The sequence below is a fragment of the Nestor notabilis genome, unplaced genomic scaffold (assembly GCF_000696875.1).
Source record: "Nestor notabilis isolate BGI_N333 unplaced genomic scaffold, ASM69687v1 scaffold12458, whole genome shotgun sequence".
NCBI classification, from domain to species: domain Eukaryota; kingdom Metazoa; phylum Chordata; class Aves; order Psittaciformes; family Psittacidae; genus Nestor; species Nestor notabilis.
Genome location: NW_009938788.1, coordinates 59,786 through 82,027, shown reverse-complemented (window position 1 = coordinate 82,027; position 22,242 = coordinate 59,786). Strand labels below are relative to the sequence as shown.

Sequence of the window (22,242 nt, the reverse complement as noted above, 5' to 3'; positions counted from 1 at the left end):
TACTATAAAAAGATTCAAATATCCTTAAGAGAAAATTCAAGTGTGATAGGTTTACCTTTAACCTTTAAAAACAATCTGATGTAGATTATAGTCTATTATAGCTGGTAAGAGAGTATGCAGCTATTCTAATGGTACTCTGATAGGGCAACAAAGCTGATGGCAGGCCTAGAGCACATATCTTATGAGGAACGGCGGACGGAGCTGGGGTTGTTCAGTCTGGAAAAGATAAGGATCAGGGGGGACCTTATCACTCTCTACAGCCACCTGAAAGGAGGATGGAGAGAGGAGGTGGCTGATCTCTTTTCCCAAGTAACAAGTGCTAGGACAAGAGGTAACAGCCTCAAGCTGCACCAGGGGAGGTTTAGACTAGATATTAGGAAAAATTTCTTCACCGGCAGGGTGATCAGGGATTGGGACAGGTTGCCCAGGAAAGTGGTGGAATCACTGTCCCTGGAAGTGTTCACAAACTGTGTGTAATATGGATTAGTGGTGAACTTGGCAGTCCCGGGATAAAGGTTGTATTTATCGTAAAGGTCTTTTCCAGCCTAGTTGCTTCTATGATTTTATGACTCTGTGATTCTGATAGACTCATAAAGACAGAGTAATAGAGAGTTTTCATCCCCAGGACATATAGATGAATGTTTTGTGTTTTATATTTTATTTCTTGTGAACTGGATATTAATATTTAACAAAATATGGTATAAAATGGTGGGGAAGGGGACTTAATCCTCAAACTAACTGGCTTTCGAAAATCCAGTGTTAAAATACTAGTTCTGTTTATAGTGCATGGCATCTCAGGTATTTTAGTCAAAAGTTAAAGATGAGGCACCTGAAAGACCTGCATTATTTTTCTCTGGAGGTGGCTCAAGATTTCAGTAAAGACACTTGTACTATTTAAAAGAAATAGCGTATTCTTTCCTTTTTCTTCCAGTTTGCAGCTCAGAACCTGAAAATGTTCAATCTGATCCAAAGAATTATACCAGTCTTCTCGTTACATGGGAAAGACCTCGGGTTGTATATGACACCACAATTGAGAGATTTGCTGTTTTTTATCAACAGTTGGATGGAGAAGACCAGACTAAGCATGAATTTCTGACAGATGGGTATCAGGACTTGGTAACTGTAAACTCTTCAAGTTTCATACAAAGGGGTGATGGCAAAACACTCACTGTTAATTATCTTAAGGGATTAAACGGTAGCTGGGATCTGAATCGATGAAAAATCACTTCTTTGGCTGCAGCTCACAGAAGCTGTACTCCATACTTTGGCTGTGAAGCCACAAAGACCAAGAAAAAAAGAAGTCTCTCTTGCCCAGAAGAGAGAAAGCTTTTGCTGTTTGCTGTTCTGATTTGCTTTTACTATCCCCAGAATTTTATGACCATATTAATCTCAGAGCTCCTTAGCTGTAAAGCCCTTAGTCAGTTAATAGTGATCTGTGCTTCATTGCTTACTGATGTGAAAGAATGATCTACACAAGCAACTAATAAGATGCAGTGCAATCATACAGCTATAAATATTAAGTTACTGATTACAGCTTCATGGTGTTTTACTGAGGTGATCTGTTCCTCTAACCCTCTTTAAAGACTTACAACTTATCAGAGTTAATGTTACCTAAACTGATGTTCAGCATTAAATAATCATATAGCTTGATATCCTCCACGTAAAAATTCACAAATTCTTTTTTTAAGTTGACTGAAAAACATTTGTGACAGTAAAATATAAAAAGCATACATGAAGAGTCCTAGAAGAAAGGATCTGTATGGTTCATATAAAAAACATGTTATAAAAAAAATAACATTTTGAAATATTTGAATCTTATTTGTAAGTAAATGATTAAACATGTTTTTTCTTTTAGGGGGCTATTCTCAATAATCTGCTGCCCAATACAAGTTATGTTCTTCAGATAGTTGCTGTTTGCTCTAATGGTCTATATGGAAAATACAGTGACCAAGTCATTGTTGATATGCCTTTGGAGGACACAGGTAAGTGGTCTTTGGAGCTTAGTGATCACTTTTAAATGAAAATCTGTATTTGAAGAAGTAGTTTGTTTGCAAACCAGTTAAAGTGCACAACTATCAAAATATGCTAAAATGAAATTTCAAAATCGCTGCAGTTAACTATCAGCATGTTCTTTGCTACTGATACTTCACATGATGTAATTCTCCATTCCTTGTAAACATGACCTATGAAAGACTGCATGCTAATTTTTTTAATATTCTGAAAAACACCTACCTGATTTCAAATCTCACAAGTGTATCTCAGTAATGTAATGTATGGAAATAAAGCCATGTTTGGTACTATTTCTCTATAGTTCAAATGTCCTCCCAAAATTAATCCACACAGCCAAAGTGTTAAGCAAACAAATAAAACAAACCCAGTATATGACTTAGAAGTCTGTATCAATATGACTTAGAGGCTTGTATCAATTGATTTTGAAATTTGATTTCTTATGACTACTTGAAGTTTGATTTCAAAGGACTTGTGGTGATGGAATTCCCTTGCTTCTTAATGCTGCCTCACAAAAAAATCAAAAGGCCTAACAACCAAACCTTACTGATTTCACAGCCAGATTTACTTCTTCCGCCTGCTGGTAAATATGAAATAATTTGAAACTATAGCATGAAGCTTGATCTTGTCCTTAATAATTCCTTAAATTCTGTGGAAGTTTTAGCATCAGACCCAGTTCTTATCAAAGTGAATGAGAGCTGTGTTATTAATCAACAACCCTTTAATTAATCATAGGAAAAAAAGACTTTCTGATCATAAAAGAAACCATTTTTTACCTGAGGGCCTGAATTCTTGTTGGTTATTTATGGATTCTGTAAGTTCAGTTTTACACTTCATTAAGTCTGTTGAGCTACAGCAAAGACCTTAGCAACATTGTGATGTACCTGGGACAATAGGTCAGTTTTTAATTTCAAGGGAACCACATTCCTTTGCAGTGAGAAAGACTATGATTCTCAACAATCTCTATCTCATGAATTATCAAGTAATAATGGTAATAGGCTTGTAATAGTGCATTTAGTTTGAAGGAGGGGGATGCAGCTTCAGGTATAAATTTTCAAAAAATGTCTAACTTGCCTTTCAAACACAATATATCAAGAAGAATGCATTTTGGAGTCTTAAACCAGTCTCTGTCAGAATTTTCCTATTTCTTTTCAGCTCTCTAAGAAGTCCATGACAAAGGTCTGACATTTTGACTGACATTTCACCTTTCTGTTTATCCTTTAACTACCTCTTAGATACTGTATTCCTCCACTTCCTTTCCTGAATTTACTGGTTTTGTGTTTGAAGCATTTTCTCAGATGAGAGTTCATCTACATACCCCCACTACATATATAGATAGATAGATAGACAGACAGATAGACAGACAGACAGATAGATAATCTCTATACTCCCATCCATTTCTACATGGAATGACAAATAAGCAGCATGGTGTTGTCATTATTAAATAACAGTTCAACAAATCAAGTCAGTGCAATGCTGCCATCGCAGCTTGAAAATCTCTGATAACAGACATTGCAAACCAAAATCCGGTATAGGTAACGTCCATAGAATGAACTGATCCACTACTACTGTTGTATCCCTCCTGTAAGGATGAGTTGCATACCACCCCGCTGTGTGCCATGACTTCCTTTGGAAGGAAAGGTGGATGTAGAGGCAGGGAGGGAGACAGGAGCACTGGGCCTGGGTAACTGCACAGGGTACCTGTTGTGCAAGCAAATACTGCTGGGGAACAAACTTGGCGAGAGGATGATGGGATGTTCGTCAGTCTGCAGCTGGCTAGTAGCACAGATACAGCCACCGCTCATGGCATCCCCGCTGAACTTCTGTTGAAGTCAGGCAAAGCAGTGGCTTTGCATTCATTTCAGTAGAAGGAAGAGCATGGGCCTTGCTTTGGAAACACATACTGGTAAACTCATTTCACCTTCCAGCATATCAGCAGAAACTACTCTGAGATGTGTACTCTCAGACAAGATAATTTGGTGCAGTAAATGTTATATTTAGCAGTTCTGAGTGAAGGTCTGATATTTTTATGCTTTTTTACCCTGACACGCTACTAATTTCTTTTTGTTAAAAAATGAGGAAGTAGTGTACAAGAATACCTAGGAGGCATAGCAATGTAAAGATGTATCTGTATAAAGTATGAACAGGTTAGCATAACTGTGAAAATGGCAGTTTTGTGTCTTCTGTCATTTGAACATTCAGATATGTCTCCTTAATGTTGCATTAAAGCAAATTAATGTGTATATTATAATCACGAGCTTTCTTGGTTTTAAATAACGCGTTGTAAAGAAGAGAGTTAAATAACCTGCTTATCAGAACTGTGTAAATGCCTGCTTTGTTTGTTGATTTTTTGTTTATTTCAGGCAGTCCTGAAAATTTGTAATACTTCAGGTGTGCCTAATGTTTTTCCTTTAGTTTTCTAAACGCTTCAAAATTGAGGAAGATTATTTCAGGTCAAATGAAGTGTTTCAAGGATATTTTACATTAAGAAATAACATAAAAAGAGGGAAAAGTTTTTAAATAAAAATGAAATACCAAAATGAATATTTTGTGTGTTTCAGAAAACTGTTTCTTTGGAATGTTTCCAATCTGAAATGGACACAAATTTATTAAATGTACTTTGTGTTCTTTTGTTTTTACACTTCCACAGCAGTACATCTAAAAGCATAGGATAAGGAAAATTCAGGGAAAAATCTCTCCCATGTAATTAGCATCATTCCTAATAGGGTGTACATTGCTCTGTAAGTAAGTTTTATAGATGCTATTGAAACCCTGAATATAATTTTAAAATATGAAAAAAAACTTCCATTCATTTCTAATATTAATGTTTGTTTGCATACTTACTTTTACTAATGAATTACCTCTGAATTAACTGCTGCAAATATTGAAAATATTTTTATATTTAATGTTAATATTGCAAATATTAAACAACAGAAATATGAGAATGTAGATATCTAATGAGAAAGATCTGTTCAGAGCAACTTGCTGCTTACAATTATAACATCAAATTGGTTTTGTGATCTGCTTTATAGATCTTGAGGCAAAAGGGGATTTCTTGGAGCTCCTGCTTGTGAATTTATGAAAGAAAAGTTACCTTCACCATGAAGACATGAAATAAAATTGAATCACATAAAGCATAAACTAAAACTTTCATTTTCAAGAATTACTCTGAATAAGCCAGTTTAACTAAGATGAAATTCACTGCAGTCACCTCCAGATTAATTAATGTTCATGTTAAGAGCGAAAGTGAGGCATAAGTCATGCGGAAGCGTTAGATGGGGCTTTTCCAGGAAGAATTCTGACCTTGGAGTGGCCACTTTTAATGGGGGAAGTTTAAGTACCCTGTGCAACACAAATCTGGTGTTCAGAAAACTGACAACCATTGTTCTAGCCTTTTCCTTTTGAAATACTTGCAGGAGGAGAATGTTTCTCATACCTTCTCCCCACCCTGTCTGAGTGCAAGTGGTTAGTGAGGGCTCTGCAGGCTCCGGGTGGTCCACAGACCAGGTTTAAACCCTCTCATTCTCAGCAGTGCTTCCTCAGAGGAAGGACCTCTTTCAGGCCATGCTCTCTGCCTCAGTTTGTGGAAGCCTTGGAAGCTCTCATATGACATTTGGCAGATTATCATGGTTGAGACCCCTGCTCTGAGACCTCTTTTGGTTTTTCCTAAGCTGTTCAGAGTGGCAGGCTTTTATCTTGCAAGATAGTGTGTGTGCACACTAAAATGCTTTCCAGTTAGTTTCCATTTAGTAAATGTCACTAGACGTAGCTACACAACCTCCATTGAAAATGACAGGAATCATGTACATAGTGTTTTAGTCATCTTTGATAAAAGTCCAACCTTTATTTACCAATTTTATTTTTTTTGTTTGCTAGTAGAATTGTTTTTAGAATAACTATCTAAATGTGTGCTTTGACTCTCTAGATAACATCTGTATAGCTCTAAAAGTTCTGCAGTAGTTTATTGTGTAGTTAATACCAGTGTTACATGCTTTTGCTGACACAGGAAATCATAACTAAGAATATCTCTCCTCTCATCTGCCTTTGTTTAGACTTTGGTTGTTTATCAAAAAAACCCATGCTGGGATGAGGCTCTCAAATACTGTCTCCTGCATGGCAGCTCATGCTGTCAGCAATGCTTTGTGAGGGTCTAACTATGCAATTTCTTTGTAACTTGTCCTTGTGATTTTTGTCCTAAAAAACACTAAGTATATATTAAATGTTTCATTTAGGGGATGCTTTTTCTAATTTTGTGTTGATAAATGTAGAAATCTGAAAACTAATTTAATCAGAAGAAACAGGCTTTACTTTTGTTCTTGCCATGCAATTTATTACATAAGACAGTACAGAAATGAAAACAGTTTGTGTTGTACACATTGTTCTACTATTACAAAACAGATTGTTTTAAGAGAGTTCTCTAAAGATTTGCATTGAACATAAATGTATGGAAATAGTTACCTTTTTTTGTCTTTGCTCTATCTGTTACTAAAATGGGCTATGAAAAGACATCTCAAAAACTTTTTAGCTAATGATTTAATTATTTTATTTTAAAATGTAAGCTATAGAATAATCAATATATGGTTCCATTAAAAATAAAGAAGCTTGTTCATCAGCCTACATCAATGGGTTGTTTTTTGGAGGGTGCGGTTCTTTTCCTTGGCTGGGGAATGTTAGCAATTTCTGTCATCTCCCGTCAAATCAAAACCACAGCAACAGGAGTGACAGAACTTCTGTAAGTGTGTGTCTGTAATGCTTTTAACAAATACATTTTCTGTGACCAAATAAATTTAAATAGGGTTTGTAAAATGCCTGAGGATTTAGTGCTATTAATGTATATTTTATATATGGAGACAACAGCAAGAAACTGTAATTTGCTGGTGATGCAATATGAGAGCACATACCCTACTGTATACTCTAGCACAATGTGCATATTTTATTTTTCTCATTGAGTCTGATTAAAGCTCAACTCAAGAACAGTGACCACAGAAAGAATTGGTAGAATTCCTCTGTGTTAAAAATATTTTTCAGAGAAGTCTATTGAGTACATAATACCTGGTATGGGTCTACTATGGGAAGACTTTCAAACTAATGACTACAATATTTGATTTATATTATTGAGAAGCCAGGGAATATCATTATCTCCTCCACCCCTTCCTCCCCTCCGCTCCCCTCCCTACCCTGCCCCGGAGCCTCCTAGGCTTCCAGCAGTCAGAGGTAAGATCATTTTTCTCTATCTTGTTAATGAAAAGTTAGTTCAGTATTTGGTAATTTATAAATGCTTGTTACAAAAGAACAACTTAGGAAGATTTTGTGAAGCAAAAATTTGTTTACATGCTATAAACTACAAGTAAAACTGTATGAGCTTTTTAGTTCAATAAACTTTATCTAGTGTATGTTGCATTTAATACGTCTCACCTTGTTTTGAAAAGTAGATACAGACAGACCAAAGAGAATACAAATTAAGTCATAGGTCCTTATCTGACTTTGCAGAGATGAGAAGTGTAAAGATGACATCTTTGTTCAAGTGTATCAAGGAAACTTCATTTGGGAATTATGGAGGAAATGCAGAGATGGAGCTCTCTGTGGTGCTATTGTTAGAATTGCTTCCCAGGCTTAGGGACTGGCATTTTCACTTGGTGTAAATCAGCCCTCAGAATATGTGCTAGCATTGGTGTACAAACAGAGCACTGCAACATTGCTTAGGAGAAAGGCTTAGAAAGATTTAGAAAGGGAATGGACCTTTCTGTGGATGAAAGCAGCAGTCGGTTGAGTTAATGCTGTGGAAGGGGTATTAGATTTGATCACTGGAGGCCTGTGCCAGTTCCAACCAGAGATTTGTAGGTTTCTTGCAACCTGCTGTGAAGCCTCTCTTGCTGACCACCATCAGAAGTAAAATATTGGGTTTGGCCAAAAAGACAAAGAGAAAGAAGGTGAGAGACTAACTCTAAACTCGGAAGGATTTTCACCTGGGCTGTAGGAGTTTCATTTATTGATCCTGGTTCAGCTGTTACTTATTTATGAAAAGTGGGGAGTCCTCAAAAGCATTAAAGTAGCACTTCATAGAGCTCCCCATACCTGTTTATTGGGGACTTCTTGTGGGAGGTGATACATGTGGGTTCATGTCCTTACATTAAATCAAGTAGAGAAGGAGTTTGAAAAAGGCCTTACAGTGCTGGACTCTAGGAAGAGTGGGTCTCTTTGGTCTCTCCTGACTGAGGCAGGCAGCCCCACTGCACATTGAACATGGTGGCCTGGCTCTTGTGGTAGTACCTAACTCCAAGCCTGGATGCACAGATGAGGAATTTGCTGTATGAAAATTATACAACAGGTAATTTTACAATAATACCTTCAGAGCTTTCAGGTTAAATGTATAGAAGTAGATTATTCCCGGACTTACCTTTTTTCTCCCTTCTGTATTTCTGCATTAAACTGTACTTTCTTATAGAAAACATTTTCATAAACTTGGTTCTTCCTGGCCAGGATGTGGTTCCTCAGTTGAGATCCAACATGTGCTGCAGTATCAGACTAGAGCCAGGCAAAACTGTTGTGGCTGAACATCTCCTGTCTAGATGAACATTGCTACCCTTAAAGCTAGTCCTCAACCCAGGTGGTTGGCCACTTCTCCAAATACAATCCTATAAAACATCTTAGACTAGGTTTCAATAAATATATTAACTAATCAGTTGAATCCTTACAGAATTAATAATTCTGAGAATTTAAAATGTTCGATGATATGATGTGCATTTTTGTTTTATAGAGGCTGACCTCATTCCTGAACTGAATGAAACTGAAGAATATGAGGTATAGCATTCATTTATTTTTAAGAGAGTATTTCAAATGCATACATTTCAACGAAATTGAATATACTCCATGAAAATTTACAAAACTATGTCACCAAATGAATGTATTATCTGCATTCATATATATATATGCATATACAGACTTCTTTTTTAGCTATATTTCTCTCTTGATAACTCTAGAGATACCTCTCTATTTAGTTCTCTGGTGCTGGAGATACATGGAGGAGTAAATGATATCACAGGGTATGCCTGAATATTTTTGAAAATGGGGCATCAAGTTATTGTCACCTCTGAATGAAGTCTGACAGAATTGTTCATTTAGCAGTGTCAGAGCTGTCACCCAGTGTTACACATTTTAGTTTGTATAATGAGAAATCTGACTTGGACTTGCTTATGATTGCCAGGTTGGATGGGGCTTTGAGCAACCTGTTCTAGTGGAAGGTATCCCTGCCCATGGCAGGGGGGTTGGGACTGGGTGATCTTTAAGATCCCTTCCAACCCAAACCATTCTGTGATGGACTTAGGTAGCAAACTAAAGTAAGGGAAGAAGGCAGTTGTCCCAAAGAGTGAGATTCACATGTGTCAGCTATTAGTGTGCTATCAGGTAAATTTAACGGTTACTCCAAAATTCTTGGAGGTTCATTTAGTACTTAAACTCAAGTTAGATATTACAGTATAACTCTATTTTACACAGTTTTGGATGTTTTTGTGATAATCTCTGCAGAATTCATATTTGGTAACTAGGTTTCTGGTGTCCTAGCAAGGAGAGAGGTGAAAATACCACAGTTACATTTTTAACAATCTGTAATACTGATTTTGTAACATGGACAGTTCCTTCAGTAAAACCTACATTCGTATCAAGTAATCCCTCAGAATTTCTATTTTATAGTTTCATTCTATGACCACAGTATTCTCACTGAGGGGCAAGTCCTTGTTAGTTAAATAGACAGCCTGTGCTTACCTGTCTATTTACCTTTCCTTGTATTTGTGGACACTTAATAACCAGTAAGACAGTTATTTCTCTGGTGATGTAAGCTATGTAGCTAGATTATTATATTGCATCTGCCAGGACGATAACTGAGTGCCGGTGAATGTCAACTGGTTTTTACTTGAACGATGAAAGTCTACAAGAGCGGGCATTGCCCTACAGAAAGTAAATTTTCAGAAACAAGGCCTGTCTAGTTCAGTCTGGGTTTGAGGACACACAGCCTAGGTGTGGCTGTCCTGACATTTTAGATATTTAGGCCTCAGAATGAAATCCAAACCTGAGAGTCATGTCTGAGCTACCTTATATTATGTTAGTGCACAACAGGTTCCTGGTATGAAAAAAGGACAGCAGTGTGAAGCACAGCTCTGTCCCAGTGGTTGAAGCCCTCACTCTGGTGAGATTGGCTAAAAGCTAAGAATTCCTATTAGCCAAGTGCCCTAGTTAACAGTTTATTCAGCAGTGGTTTATCTTGGGCATTTCTTTCAAAGGCTGTTGATTTTACATTCTCCTCTCTGCTGTGCCCTGTTCACTTCAGTACAGGAGCAGGAGATCTACTCAGTCTAAAATACAGTGGAAACTGGGGAATTCTTAGACTGGTAACTGTGTCCCAGTCTCCTGTCTCCTGGGTGTTTTCTCTCAATATTATGCTTTTGAATAAAAGCAGGTGAGTATTGCCACCACATCACCAAGCCAGATCTTCAAAAGAAAAAGGAGTTGTAACTGTATTTTGCAAGAGGCTCTGTCCTGCTGGCATCTCTGAGGGCTATCAAGTCCCTGCAGAAACGGAAGGTGCCCCTCTATCTAGTTTGCAGAGTGCTGCTTGGACAGGTTTGGTTCTGATGCAGTTCTAGATTGGAGCACAACAGAGCTGTGAGCACTGCTTTGTCTAGGTCAAAACAAAAATGCCTGCTGAGCAAGTTAGATGCTTCCACATTGCAGTTTTTTATTTGGTGCAAGGAAAGTTGCAGGGCGGGTAAAAAGATTTGAACTTAGATCCTCAAGTACTACACAAATCCTGGTTGTATTTAGGCTTTCCCCCCCCCCCCCCGCCCCCCCTTTGAGTCTGTCTTTAGAAGTCAAAATTCGTAACACAGGTTTTTCACAAAGTATCATTATTCATGCTCACCAAGCAAAAGGCCGTAACTGGGACCAAGTGGTATCACTCACAACACTTGTGAAACTACTACAGTCATGGTGACTATCCTGAAATCTTCTCCAGAAACTCTGAAGATTCAGCAGATTTGAGGACAGGTCATAAATATATTTAAAAAATTCCATTACTGTGAAAGTTTAATCAAGAGCAGGATATTAGTGCAAACCTCTAAGACATTCTGATATCAAACCCATTTTTTTCATTGATGTGTACTGCACATACAGTTGCATTTTATTAGAAAAGAGGTAGAGCTTTTTTAGTAAAGTAAATACTGTGAACTGGTTTTGTCTCTCAGGGTAAAAGTAGCACTACTGAAGAAGTTGTGATACAGGATTTTTTTTGTTCCTGTTTCAAATAAGTAATTTTCAAGAGAAGATACCTGTTCTTGCAGCTAAATATTTTGCTTTAAGACTAAGAGATCTTCTCAAGTGTTGTCTTGTTTTGCTTCTTGGTTTTATGGAGCCAGAAAAATGTTTTGGTTTTTTTTGTAGTTTGGGTTTTCATTTATGTACAATGTCTATATTTTTAATTGTCTTTGGCTATGATATTTTTTCAAAGGATGAAGTTGAGGAAAAGGAAACAGAGGCAGAGGAAGAAACTGCAGTGATTCCTAGTACTGACAGTATGATAAACCAAATAAGAAAAAGTGTCCAGGTGACTACATCTAGCTACAGTCAAGAAAAACTGGGGACAAGACCCAATGAAGCTAAAACAAATAGATATTTAACAAAAGAAGAAGAATTGCATGGTAAGGATGATGTTTTCAAGGCAGTTTATTACCCTACTTCTCCACCTCTTCATGAAATTTCTGAAGAAGAGGAAGATCCTTTTTTGGAATCCAAAACAGCTACTGGAATTCCTCCACAACTCATTGACTCCACCAAAGGCATAGAAGAAGAATACATATACCTTTCTTCAGGCACTGAACCAACAAGAATAACGACTACTGGCCATAGTGAGGAAGATTTCTTATTGTCTCCTTTTAAACCTAATCAGGAATCTGATGACTTTTGGAGTACAGTTCTTACAACTTCTTCAGCACAGCTGGTTACAGAGGAGAGCTCCCAAGATCTTCCTTCAGGAAGCCCAGATACAAGCATTCATGATGTTCTTTCCCAAGGCTCCATTAAGTATGTTTCAGAAGGTGTAGCACCCTCAAGCTCTGATGAGTCTCCAAAGCATACTTCTTCCACTGTTGGAAACGTATGGTTCCGTAATGCTACAGATCAGACAACTCAATCTGTTGATACATCGGATAAGAGGCAATTGTCTCAGACCATTTACACTGATGCTTATGTAGAGGGATTAAAGCCAGCTACAGTGCCCTATTCCAGCAGCCTATTGGTTTCACAAGACACTTCACATGCGGATTTAGAATTGCCACATTATTCTACCTTTGCTTTCTCCTCTGCTGAATTATCACCTCACTCTATCCCTTCAAGCTCTGGAGAATATGGTTCTGCTTCTGCTGCCAGTGAGGTACTCTCTCAGACAACTCAACCAGTCTATAATGGTGAGATACCTCTTCAACCTTCCTACAGTAGTGAAGTGTTTCCTCTAGTCACCCCTTTATTGTTTGACTCTCAGATGCTCGACACTACCCCTGCTACATCAGATAGTGATGTGACCTTGCATGCTACACCTGTATTTCCCAGTGTTGATGTGTCATTTGAACCCACCCTGTCTTCCTATGATGATGTACCTTTGCTTACATTTTCCTCTGCTTCCTTCAGTAGTAAAATGTTTCACCGTTTGTATACAGTTTCTCAAATGTTTCTACAAAGCGCTACTCCAGCTGTTGCAAGTGATAAGGTGTCCCTGCATGCTTCTTTGACATTGGCAGAGGGTGATGCATTAATACAGCCAAGCCTTGCTCAATATGCTGATGTGATGTCACATCAGACTACTCATGCTGCTTCAGAGACACTGATATTTGGTCATAATAGAACTCACATATTTTCTCAAGTTGAACCATCCAGCAGTGATTTAAATGTGCATGTACTACCTACAGTGTCTGAACTTCCTTATGCTTTGTCTAGTAATGTGGGCTCCCTCAAAAGCTTTACTGTTTCCTATGACTCTGCAGAATTTGTGCACAATTCTGTTGACGTATTCCGTCAAGATCCTTTATTTAGCAGCTATAACAATGTACCGGTGCATAAACCTTCTTCTGTAATATCACAAGCTGATACTTTGCTGCAGCCTACACGCTCTCTATCTAGTGATATGGATTGGTCTGAAGCATACTCTGGTAGTGAGTCCCTTTTGCCTGATACAGATACTTTGATGGTACTTAACATTTCTTCCTCTGATTCCGTAGATGAAATTACATATGAATCATCTGGGTTTAGTGATGTTAATAAGATACTTCAAAAAGGTGATGTTATATACGGAGATGAGAGAGAACTGCACATTTCCTCTTCTTTAAGTGAAATGGCTTCCAATGCTGAAAGTAAAGTGATACCTGAACCTTTTACATCTGTTTCTAATATTGATGTAATTAAGCAGAATACATCTCTGCAAGAAAGCCCACTTCCTGTTTCTAGCACAAAGGGAATCCTTCCAGTCTCTCTTGCTTTTCCCACTACTAAGATATTTGATCGTGATATTAGTAAACTTACAGAAAATCACCTTTCCGTTCAGCCTTTGCATGTTACAACTCCAGCCTTTGATGACACTTTGCTTAAACCTATGCTTAGTGCAAGCTCAGATCAAGCTCTCTCTGCCCCTGCTTATAGCAAAATGTTATCCTCGACTCAGCTGTACTTTTATGAGACCTCAGCTACATTAAATAATGAAGCATTACTGCAGTCCTCCTTACAATCTTCTGGCGATGGCACTCTGCTTAACACAGCTGCAGTTGTGCCTAGTGATCCAATATTGGCTGAAAGCTCCAGGGTTCATAAAGATAGTTCAACATTTGACCAAATATTGCATCAAATGGCACCAGGTTCTGCTACAACTGAAACCATGCTGCATTCTACATCTGCACCTTCCGTTGATGATATGTTGTCCAACACTTTTAGTAAGCCCACAGCGTCACTTCAAGGTTTACCTGTTTCTTATGCAAGTGAGGAGTATGTTTCATCCAGTGTGTTTAACAGTGAAGATGTTCAGAAGGTTATGCCTTCATTGTACAGTAGCGATGTTTCATTCCAGCTGACCAGTTTAGAAAATACAAATGCCTTCCCCCCCCAAGCAGTGAATGCCATAACAACTCCCTTACAATCAGGTGTAGCTACTCCTGCAGACAGCCATATCTCTTCAAGAGTTTTTGAAAGAAGTGAGACTGCCAGTGTCTCTTCAAGTTCTACACTTGGTTTTGATCCTGTCAATATGCCTGCAGTTGTTTCTGATTCTGACATGTCCATTCATCACACTCTTCCTTTACCAAATGTACATATTTCTGTTACGTCTGTTCCTCCCAAAAGCGAGAGCCCTGTAACTTTGAGTAGGTTGCTGGTTCCTTCCAGAGAATCCTCTGGTTTGTCTCCTAGTGTCATGTCCAGTACTGATTTGTGGCCTTCTGTAGTTGAGGATGACTACGATGAATATGACGATGGCTTCCCTGTAAGTAACTGTATCTCATGCACTTCCCATAGAGAAGCTCAGGATATGGTAGCTGAGGAACAAAATACAGAGGTAAACAATAAGAAGGATCAGAGTAACCTCATTATAAGCTCACATTCTGAGAAACCTGAAGAAGAGAAAATTTCAACTGCTGCATCAGACAGTCAGATGAACCGTGCCATGGACAGACATAATTATACATCCATACCAACTTTGACAGCAAGTGTGATACCTAAGAAGCACAACGACCCAACAGTTTTGAAGAACCACATTGAGACTGCTAGCATCCCATTGCAAAACACATCAGAGTCCAAGTCTTGGGCTGTTTTTACAAGTGATGAAGAAAGTGGTTCTGGCCAAGGTACCTCAGATAGCCTTAATGATAATGAAACTTCAACAGATTTCAGTTTTCCTGACCTTAATGAGAGAGACACTGAAGGGGCAGTTGAAGCAGGTAACTCAGAATTAACTCCTGGATCATCACAGTCATCAGCCTCATCTGTTTCTAGTGATCACTCATCAGTATTCAACATCTCTGAGGCAGGTTAGTTATGGATAAGTGCAATGAATACCGTGGAAAGCTGTGAGGGGATTCTTTTGTGCCATAGGGAATGAGAAGGTTTATCTACGTGTAATAAAAGGAGAACATAACAGTGCCAGTGGGTGTGATTAAGGAAGCACTGGGGAGCAGGGGGTGCATGCTGAGCTGTCTATCTTGTGAATGCTATTTCTGGCTACTTAAAACTCAACCTGAAATATCCTTCGGTGAGAAGATTCATACTCTGCTTTTGGATAGTTGTGTACTGTCAGCAGAAGTTGGGTGGTGCACAATCTGAAACCAGAATTTGTTTTAATGTTAATTGTTTCATTTTAGTTTTGAAGGTTTAAGAGGGATCCGAGTTCTCTGTACAAAGACAAATGCTGCCCTTATGGAATGATACCAGAGGAAACCATGGCTCTGAGTTTCTGGTTTTAACATACAGCAGAACATTTCCTCCTTGTGTTTTGTTTTATGTTTTCTAAGATGTGTTGAGCAAGGAAGAAGATGCTTCAGTTTGATTCTGATTCATCTTAACTCATAAAAACATTCATTTTCATTCTTACTCTGTATGCCACCTTCAGATTTCATTGAGATACAGACTTTTCGTGCCAGATTTGCATATTTCCAAAGTACTCAGAGCCAGATTCTCCTGTACCTGTTTCTATTTAGTGCTGTTTTCCTATTTAGTTATCTTAAGGTTAGCAACAGTATTTGTGATCTGTGATTCCAAGGATAAGGTCAGAAGGCAAAACTGAACCTCACATAGATAAAAACCTGATAAATATAAAGCATTTCCCTTGTATTTAAAAATGCATTACGGAAAACACAAAGTATTCAGACACATAATTTCCATTGCCTTTTGTCAGAGTATTGAAAATCCAAGAGTAAAGTCAGAAATTATCTAAGATGTTTGGCGGGGGAGGTGAGGGAGGGGGGACAAAAACGAAAACGAGGAACAAGGTTAAACTGGTATTTTAGAAAATTAACTGAACTTCAATTAACTACTCACAGCATCTGTAGAGGGCAGTATCATTCAACTAAACCCACTAAAGAATGTCATCCACAGAGCACAGGAAATTTTCGGCCCAGTCCTACAAATACACAGTTAAATCACATGAGGTTGTAGTACTCATGAGCATTAGAATTATATATTCATATTAGAATACTAATACGAAAAGTTGGCAAATTTACACTTTATGTAGCTGGACCTAGCAGAATGTGAAAAACAGAAAATAAAAATTTAAAGAACGTCAAAACCATACCGAAATCAGTAGGAGTTCTAACAAGGTAGGTGTTATAAAATTGAATCAATAAGTGAGTTAGTTCAGTAGGTAAGTAGTTACTGCATTACGGAAAGTACATATTTCTTTAAAAATCAGCAAAAATAACATCAATATTTCAAAACCTATGTTACTAACATAAATAAGTGTTACCATAAGAGATTTATAGTTTACATATGGGTGTCATTTTAGTTGTTATCGATAGTGAAAAGGATTATACGTGACTGGAGTACTAGTACAACAGACTTAGAGTTTGTCTTCTAGGTATTATTGAAAGACACTATACAGTATCATTTCATGTACATTATTTTTACCATTAATTGATGCCAAATACTGTCTTTTAATAAACTGAAAATTCAATGTGAGCATGTCTAACATGGTCTCCTGTAAATCATAGACATCTTTGCTTAATTCAATTATAAAGAAATTAAACCAAAAAAAAAACCAAACCAAGCAAACATTCTCAGCTGAGAATTTATTTATATATTACAGTGAATTCACAAGAAATTAGTTAAATGTCTTCTGGTTGTAACCATTACAGAAAAATTGTCATTTAAACTTTTCTCAGTCTTTGTAGTTGCTGATCCGTATTTATGTTTGTTCTTAACTAAGGCTTTCTCCGTAAGATCTCTATGGCTACCTAAACCTTTCAACTTCAGCTGAAAAACTGTCAGCAAAATTAATATAAAATAGTATGCAAAGGATCCAAATACATCTATTATTAGGGAGCAAAGATATTTACTATAGATGAGACTACCTTTTCAGCTGCTACCATGGGAGTAATGGCCAAGTGGACAAGAAACCCTCCATTGCAGGAGAAGCCTACTCTTCATTCCCCATAGAAGGAATCGTAATAGGACTTGGTCATGCAGTTTGAAGGAATCCTGTCATCACTCAGATAAGGCTGGGTTTTACGTTGTGAATTAATCCAGAGTTGGATAAGCAAGTATGAATGCTTCAAAGGGATCATATTCTGATCTCTAATATGTACACCTAGTTTCTGCTGAAATCAGTAGGAAATACTGATTTTAACCTACTTACCAGAAACTTGGCAACGGTTTTTTCAGAAGGAACTTGTGCCTGCAAACACTTTGCCCACTGAGCTACAGGACTTAAAGAGTAGTGATTGATTTGGGTGTTAGAGTGCTTAGAACTAAAACCAAGAAGATGTTTGATCTTGATGTCTGATCAGAGCCTAGACGTTTTTGCATATAAAGCCCTGAAAACCCCTAAATTCAAGAAAATTGAAGCAAGGAAAGAGCTGCCTGGAAATCTGTATTGTGTGAAGCTGTTTGGGTTTTGACATCCTATTTTAAAACATGTGATTTGTTGTCTGTCTTTTTTTTTTTTTCCCCTCCAGATCCAACTCCATTCCCTCCTCCCTTTTGTCTTGAAGATTTTAATTCATTAGAATTGGTCCCTTGAAATCCTGATGGAGTGCAGCTGATTTCTAGAGAGCAAAATTCTGTTCCCATACAGAACATTCATTGAATTAGGACTGTTCACAAGAGCAAAAAACATTCTTAGAGAATCCAAGGGTTCCATTCTAATAAGTGCAAAAGTGCTTATTTCTGTGCTTTAATATGATGGTGAGAGGTCACAGTAAACTGCACAGATTGAAAAGAATCAGTAACTTTGTGTCAAAATCACAGTTCTAAAATGTTTACTTCTTAAGGTATGACAAAAATTAAAAATGCAGGATTGGTCTCATCCACTGTTGTGTTCCCTTAGTTAATGAGATTGTAAAATATGTTGGTTTAATCTTCCTACAGATTCCTATATCCAAATATTTCTGTCACCCAGCATTACAAGGCTGACAGAAATCTGAAATCTAGACAATATATAAATATTAATTTGATCGTCTGTAAAGACAGAGGTAGGAAATTTAATTCTGACTCCAGTATACTTGGGTGAGGAAGTACTGCAATTGGATTCGAAGACAGCAGGCTATGTCCACAAGGCAAGTTACAGAATGTGCACTGTATTAGAATGCAGAAGGCAAGCACATAGGGACTATTGTAAGAAAATTTTCTATTAAGCCGTTAGCCAGAGAAGCGATTTGCATTATATGAGTAACAGTTTAATATCAAAATGTTCTTTACACATTCCAATATTATATATTCAGAATCCTTAACTCAGTTGGCTTTCAGCTAATAAACAGATGAAATTAAAAAACTTTTCTTCTCCTATATTTTAACAACAATCTGCTATTCCTTAAAAGAGAAGTCTCCACTGCTGGAAGGCTGAGTCACATAAGCTTGAACACTTTGCTTTACCCTCTATCTGCTTTTTTCTGTAAGCTGGTTTGCAAATTCATACACTTTCTGCAGTACATAGTAAAACATAGAGGTAAGTGGTATTAAGTAGGCTTGTTACAAGACACATTCACTCGTGTTGTGCATTCCACAGAATTTAAACATGGACTATTTCAATTTTCTCTGACTGCAGAGGCAAGTAATATTAGCCATGAGTCTCGTATCGGTCTAGCTGAGAGTCTGGAATCAGAGAAGAAGACAGTTATACCACTTGTGGTCGTATCAGCCCTGACTTTTATCTGTCTAGTGATTCTTGTGGGTATTCTCATATACTGGAGGTAAGTGTTTTTTTGGTTGTTTGGGGTTCTTTTAGTACTAAAGAGCTCTGATTTGAAAAATGTGATTTACACTGTTGAGCTGGTTTACAGGAGGGAGACTGGATCTTGTCTCTTACCATGATACAAAGCTGACAGACTAAGGTATTTTGTGTCCAAAATGCTCAACTACAATTTTTTTTTTAAGTTTCAGAGGATTGAAACATTGCAAATAGCTTATTTCCAATTGAGATATTCTAATAAACAATTAGTTGTGATTATTAATGCCTAGAAGTCAAGTGACTTAACAGAGCACTGGGAAGAACGGGAGGGAGAGGAAAAATAATAGCATGTCACAGATTAGTTTCCTATCTTTCCGATCCTTTAACAGTTAAAAAAAAGGTAGTTGACAATTATGAATGAGCATCTATAATTCTCAACAGGACTGTGTGACTAATTAATTCATACAGTAGGACTGTAGGATTGTGATATACCTGACATTGTATGCAAGACGGAAATGGGGTAGTTTAATGATACCGTAATAGTATAAATGCTACTGAGTAGCTCTTAACAGTAGTCACGATGTTCCGTGAGTAAAAAGTTGTTCTACTTTGTGATTCTGACACACCAAAATTCACCTTTCAAACCATTCAGGAGGTAACTAAGGATGTGTTTCATGTGCATACACATGCTCAGGTTCCCATATGGGTGTATTTCTCTGTGACCTGATAAATATATAAGATAGAAAAAAAAAATAGGCTAAAGGGAAGTGGATAGCTGTAAGAAGTCATGATAAATAATTAGTGAGGGCAAAAGAATATATCTATATTGTGAAATAAAACAGACCAGCTGGCATGGCACAGATCTCTTCTCTAGAGCTGAAGTCTTTTCCCTCACAGTGGGGAAAAACAGTGGCTGCATTCACATCACTAACTGGAGATTGTCTCTATGCTGTGCTAACCCCAAACTGTGTCAAGTGTTGTGTGATATAATGCAAGTTGTCCTCAGCTAAAAGCATACCAGGAATCTCGTTAATATGTGGCAGTGCTCAAGCCTTTGGCTGTGTCTCATTGGTTCTAGATAAAGCCAGAGAATCTTCCTAGGGACATGTTTGCTTAAGCTCTCATAGGACTTTAGAAATCCATGCACAACCCTAACATTCTTGAGTGTGCAGGCTGCCAGGGAGGAAACACAGTAGTGGTCCAGAATGGGGAAATACGTTGCAAAAACTTCTGCCATAGATACTCTTGCTGTGTTGTGATTGCCAGGAACCTAATCCTGTTACTGCTTCTGCAGTGCTACCATGTAAACTGGTAGCAAGGAACAGGACCTTGTTCTTCCAGGAGCTGTATGAACAAAGGGGAAGGCAGTCCCAAACATCTCACAGATGCTTCCGCAGATTGTTTCTCCTTTTTTTTTTCCTACCCACTACTCAATCCTGCTTAATCTAAAATGTATAAAAGTGGTGAAGAACCAGGAACTAGACCCCAGACCGCCCTTTCCAAGCTACTGACTAATCTCTAGGATATAACATTACGGTTGTGCTTACTGACTTTTCCACTAATCTGGTGACACTGGTTTTCTATCAGCCCAGCAGGGTATGTCCCACATGGGGACAGAATGCATCCTGTCTGTGAACAGACTAGGCTTAAGATATTTACTTTGAGCTTCCTTTGTTCCAAGCAAGTGTGCTAGTGAGTCAGACAGCCGTTGGCATGATTGAAGACACCTTTTAGCAATGAATTTTCAGCAAGATTTCTTCTTTCCAAATAAGTAGGTAATTACTGTAAGAATTGCACAACTCATTTCTTAGAGTATGTCAAGCTGGATAATTACACTGTTCATCACAGGATTTCCAGCTAACGACTTTCATATTGAGAACATTCTCCTGTCTTTCATGTTACGCAACATGAACGTTCATATTCATCTTCCCAAAGTGTTTAATCTCTGATGCTAAATAGTATTTGAAATCTCTTCTATTTGCTAAAGAACACCATCCATTTTAAGACCCAGATTGTACAGTGCAGTTGTAGTAATCCTACACGTTACAAGCTTGTTTTTGCCGAATAACACTGTGTTCATTTCGTATTCTTTCTCTTGGAATGAACAATCCTGTAAGACAGGTCTTTTCAAAATAAAACAGAAATCCCGTTAGCAGTAATATCTTCTTGATTTGAATTTAATCTTTTCTGTATTTCTTGTGTACTATAAAATAAAATACGGAGCTCTTTTATTGTTAATCCTCAAGAAAATTCTCTCGGCTTTATAACACCAGTAACATGTTTCTTATTTCAGAGGAATGAAACGCAAACAGTATGTATTGTGGGTAGAACTTCGTGGCCCTCTTTCAAAGGTGCCAAGACCCTCACCCTTTTTTTAGAGCCTGGGAAAAATCAGAACATTAACTTCACTGCTATGCAGTTTTTATTGAGTCTTGAAAATATTAGCATAAAGTCTATAAGAATGTTTATGGTTAGATTTACTTTATTTTGAAATTTGTGATGTAAGCTGTCGATGGGTTGGGTTTGGTTCTGTTTCTTTGTTTGTTTGGGTTTTTTTAATGTGGGCCAATTATTTTCAGTTATTAAAGTTCATTAAAAGTTTAGGTTTGCAAGAAGTAATTCTGTATTCCTTTGGCTAGAGTACTCAAAAAATTACATTGATGTATCCTAGCTGGGTATTTGAGTGAATAGTGCTTTGAGTTGTTTCCACTATTAGCTCCTAATTTGAATATGCAAAAGGTGTGCTTAATATGCAAAATGTGCATTTGGTTTAAAACCCAAGTAACTACCAAGAGTGACAAGTTCCAGTTTCTCAAGGTTAAAAAAAGACAAAATTATTTTGTTCTCCACTTGAATGACTTGTATTAGAAAAATAATTCTGTACCATCTGTTGTTTGGGTTTTGGTTGGGTTTTTTTTACATTAAATGGTTAATCAGCACTTGAGGAAATTCCCCAATCTCTTTTCTATCTCATTAGGCACAATTTCAATCTTTCTGTGATAAAATATTCATTTCTCTGACAGGGATGAAAACTTTTAATGGCAATATTGTCTAAAGATTGTCTAATTGCCAGCAGGAAAATACACAATTTTGAACTGCTGTAGCTCTGTTTATAATTCAATTTTCAAGCAATGTCATTTTCGTTTCATTTCTTCAGCATGATTAAGATTACAGTGGAATAAATAAGGAGATTCTTTTGCCTATTTAGTGGCCTTGTTGTCTAGATAGATATTTTTTTTATTACAGCTTTAGAGAGAATTTTCTGTCCATATCTCAAGTCTATCCGTCTCTCTCCGTATCTATCTTGATACAAGGACTTGACTGAGTCCTTG

General features: G+C 37.5%; 1 protein-coding gene across 1 annotated transcript in view; it reads left to right on the top strand.

Moving 5' to 3' along the window:
* The window catches only part of PTPRZ1 (protein tyrosine phosphatase, receptor-type, Z polypeptide 1), a 64,872-nt gene that overhangs the window by 13,945 nt on the left and 28,685 nt on the right, over window positions 1-22,242 (top strand). The window contains exons 7-11 of the mRNA XM_010019525.1: window positions 932-1,116; window positions 1,856-1,982; window positions 8,765-8,808; window positions 11,507-12,461; window positions 18,788-18,932. Of these exons, the coding sequence (XP_010017827.1) occupies window positions 932-1,116; window positions 1,856-1,982; window positions 8,765-8,808; window positions 11,507-12,461; window positions 18,788-18,932 (1,456 nt within the window). The remainder of the gene's footprint in view (window positions 1-931; window positions 1,117-1,855; window positions 1,983-8,764; window positions 8,809-11,506; window positions 12,462-18,787; window positions 18,933-22,242) is intronic.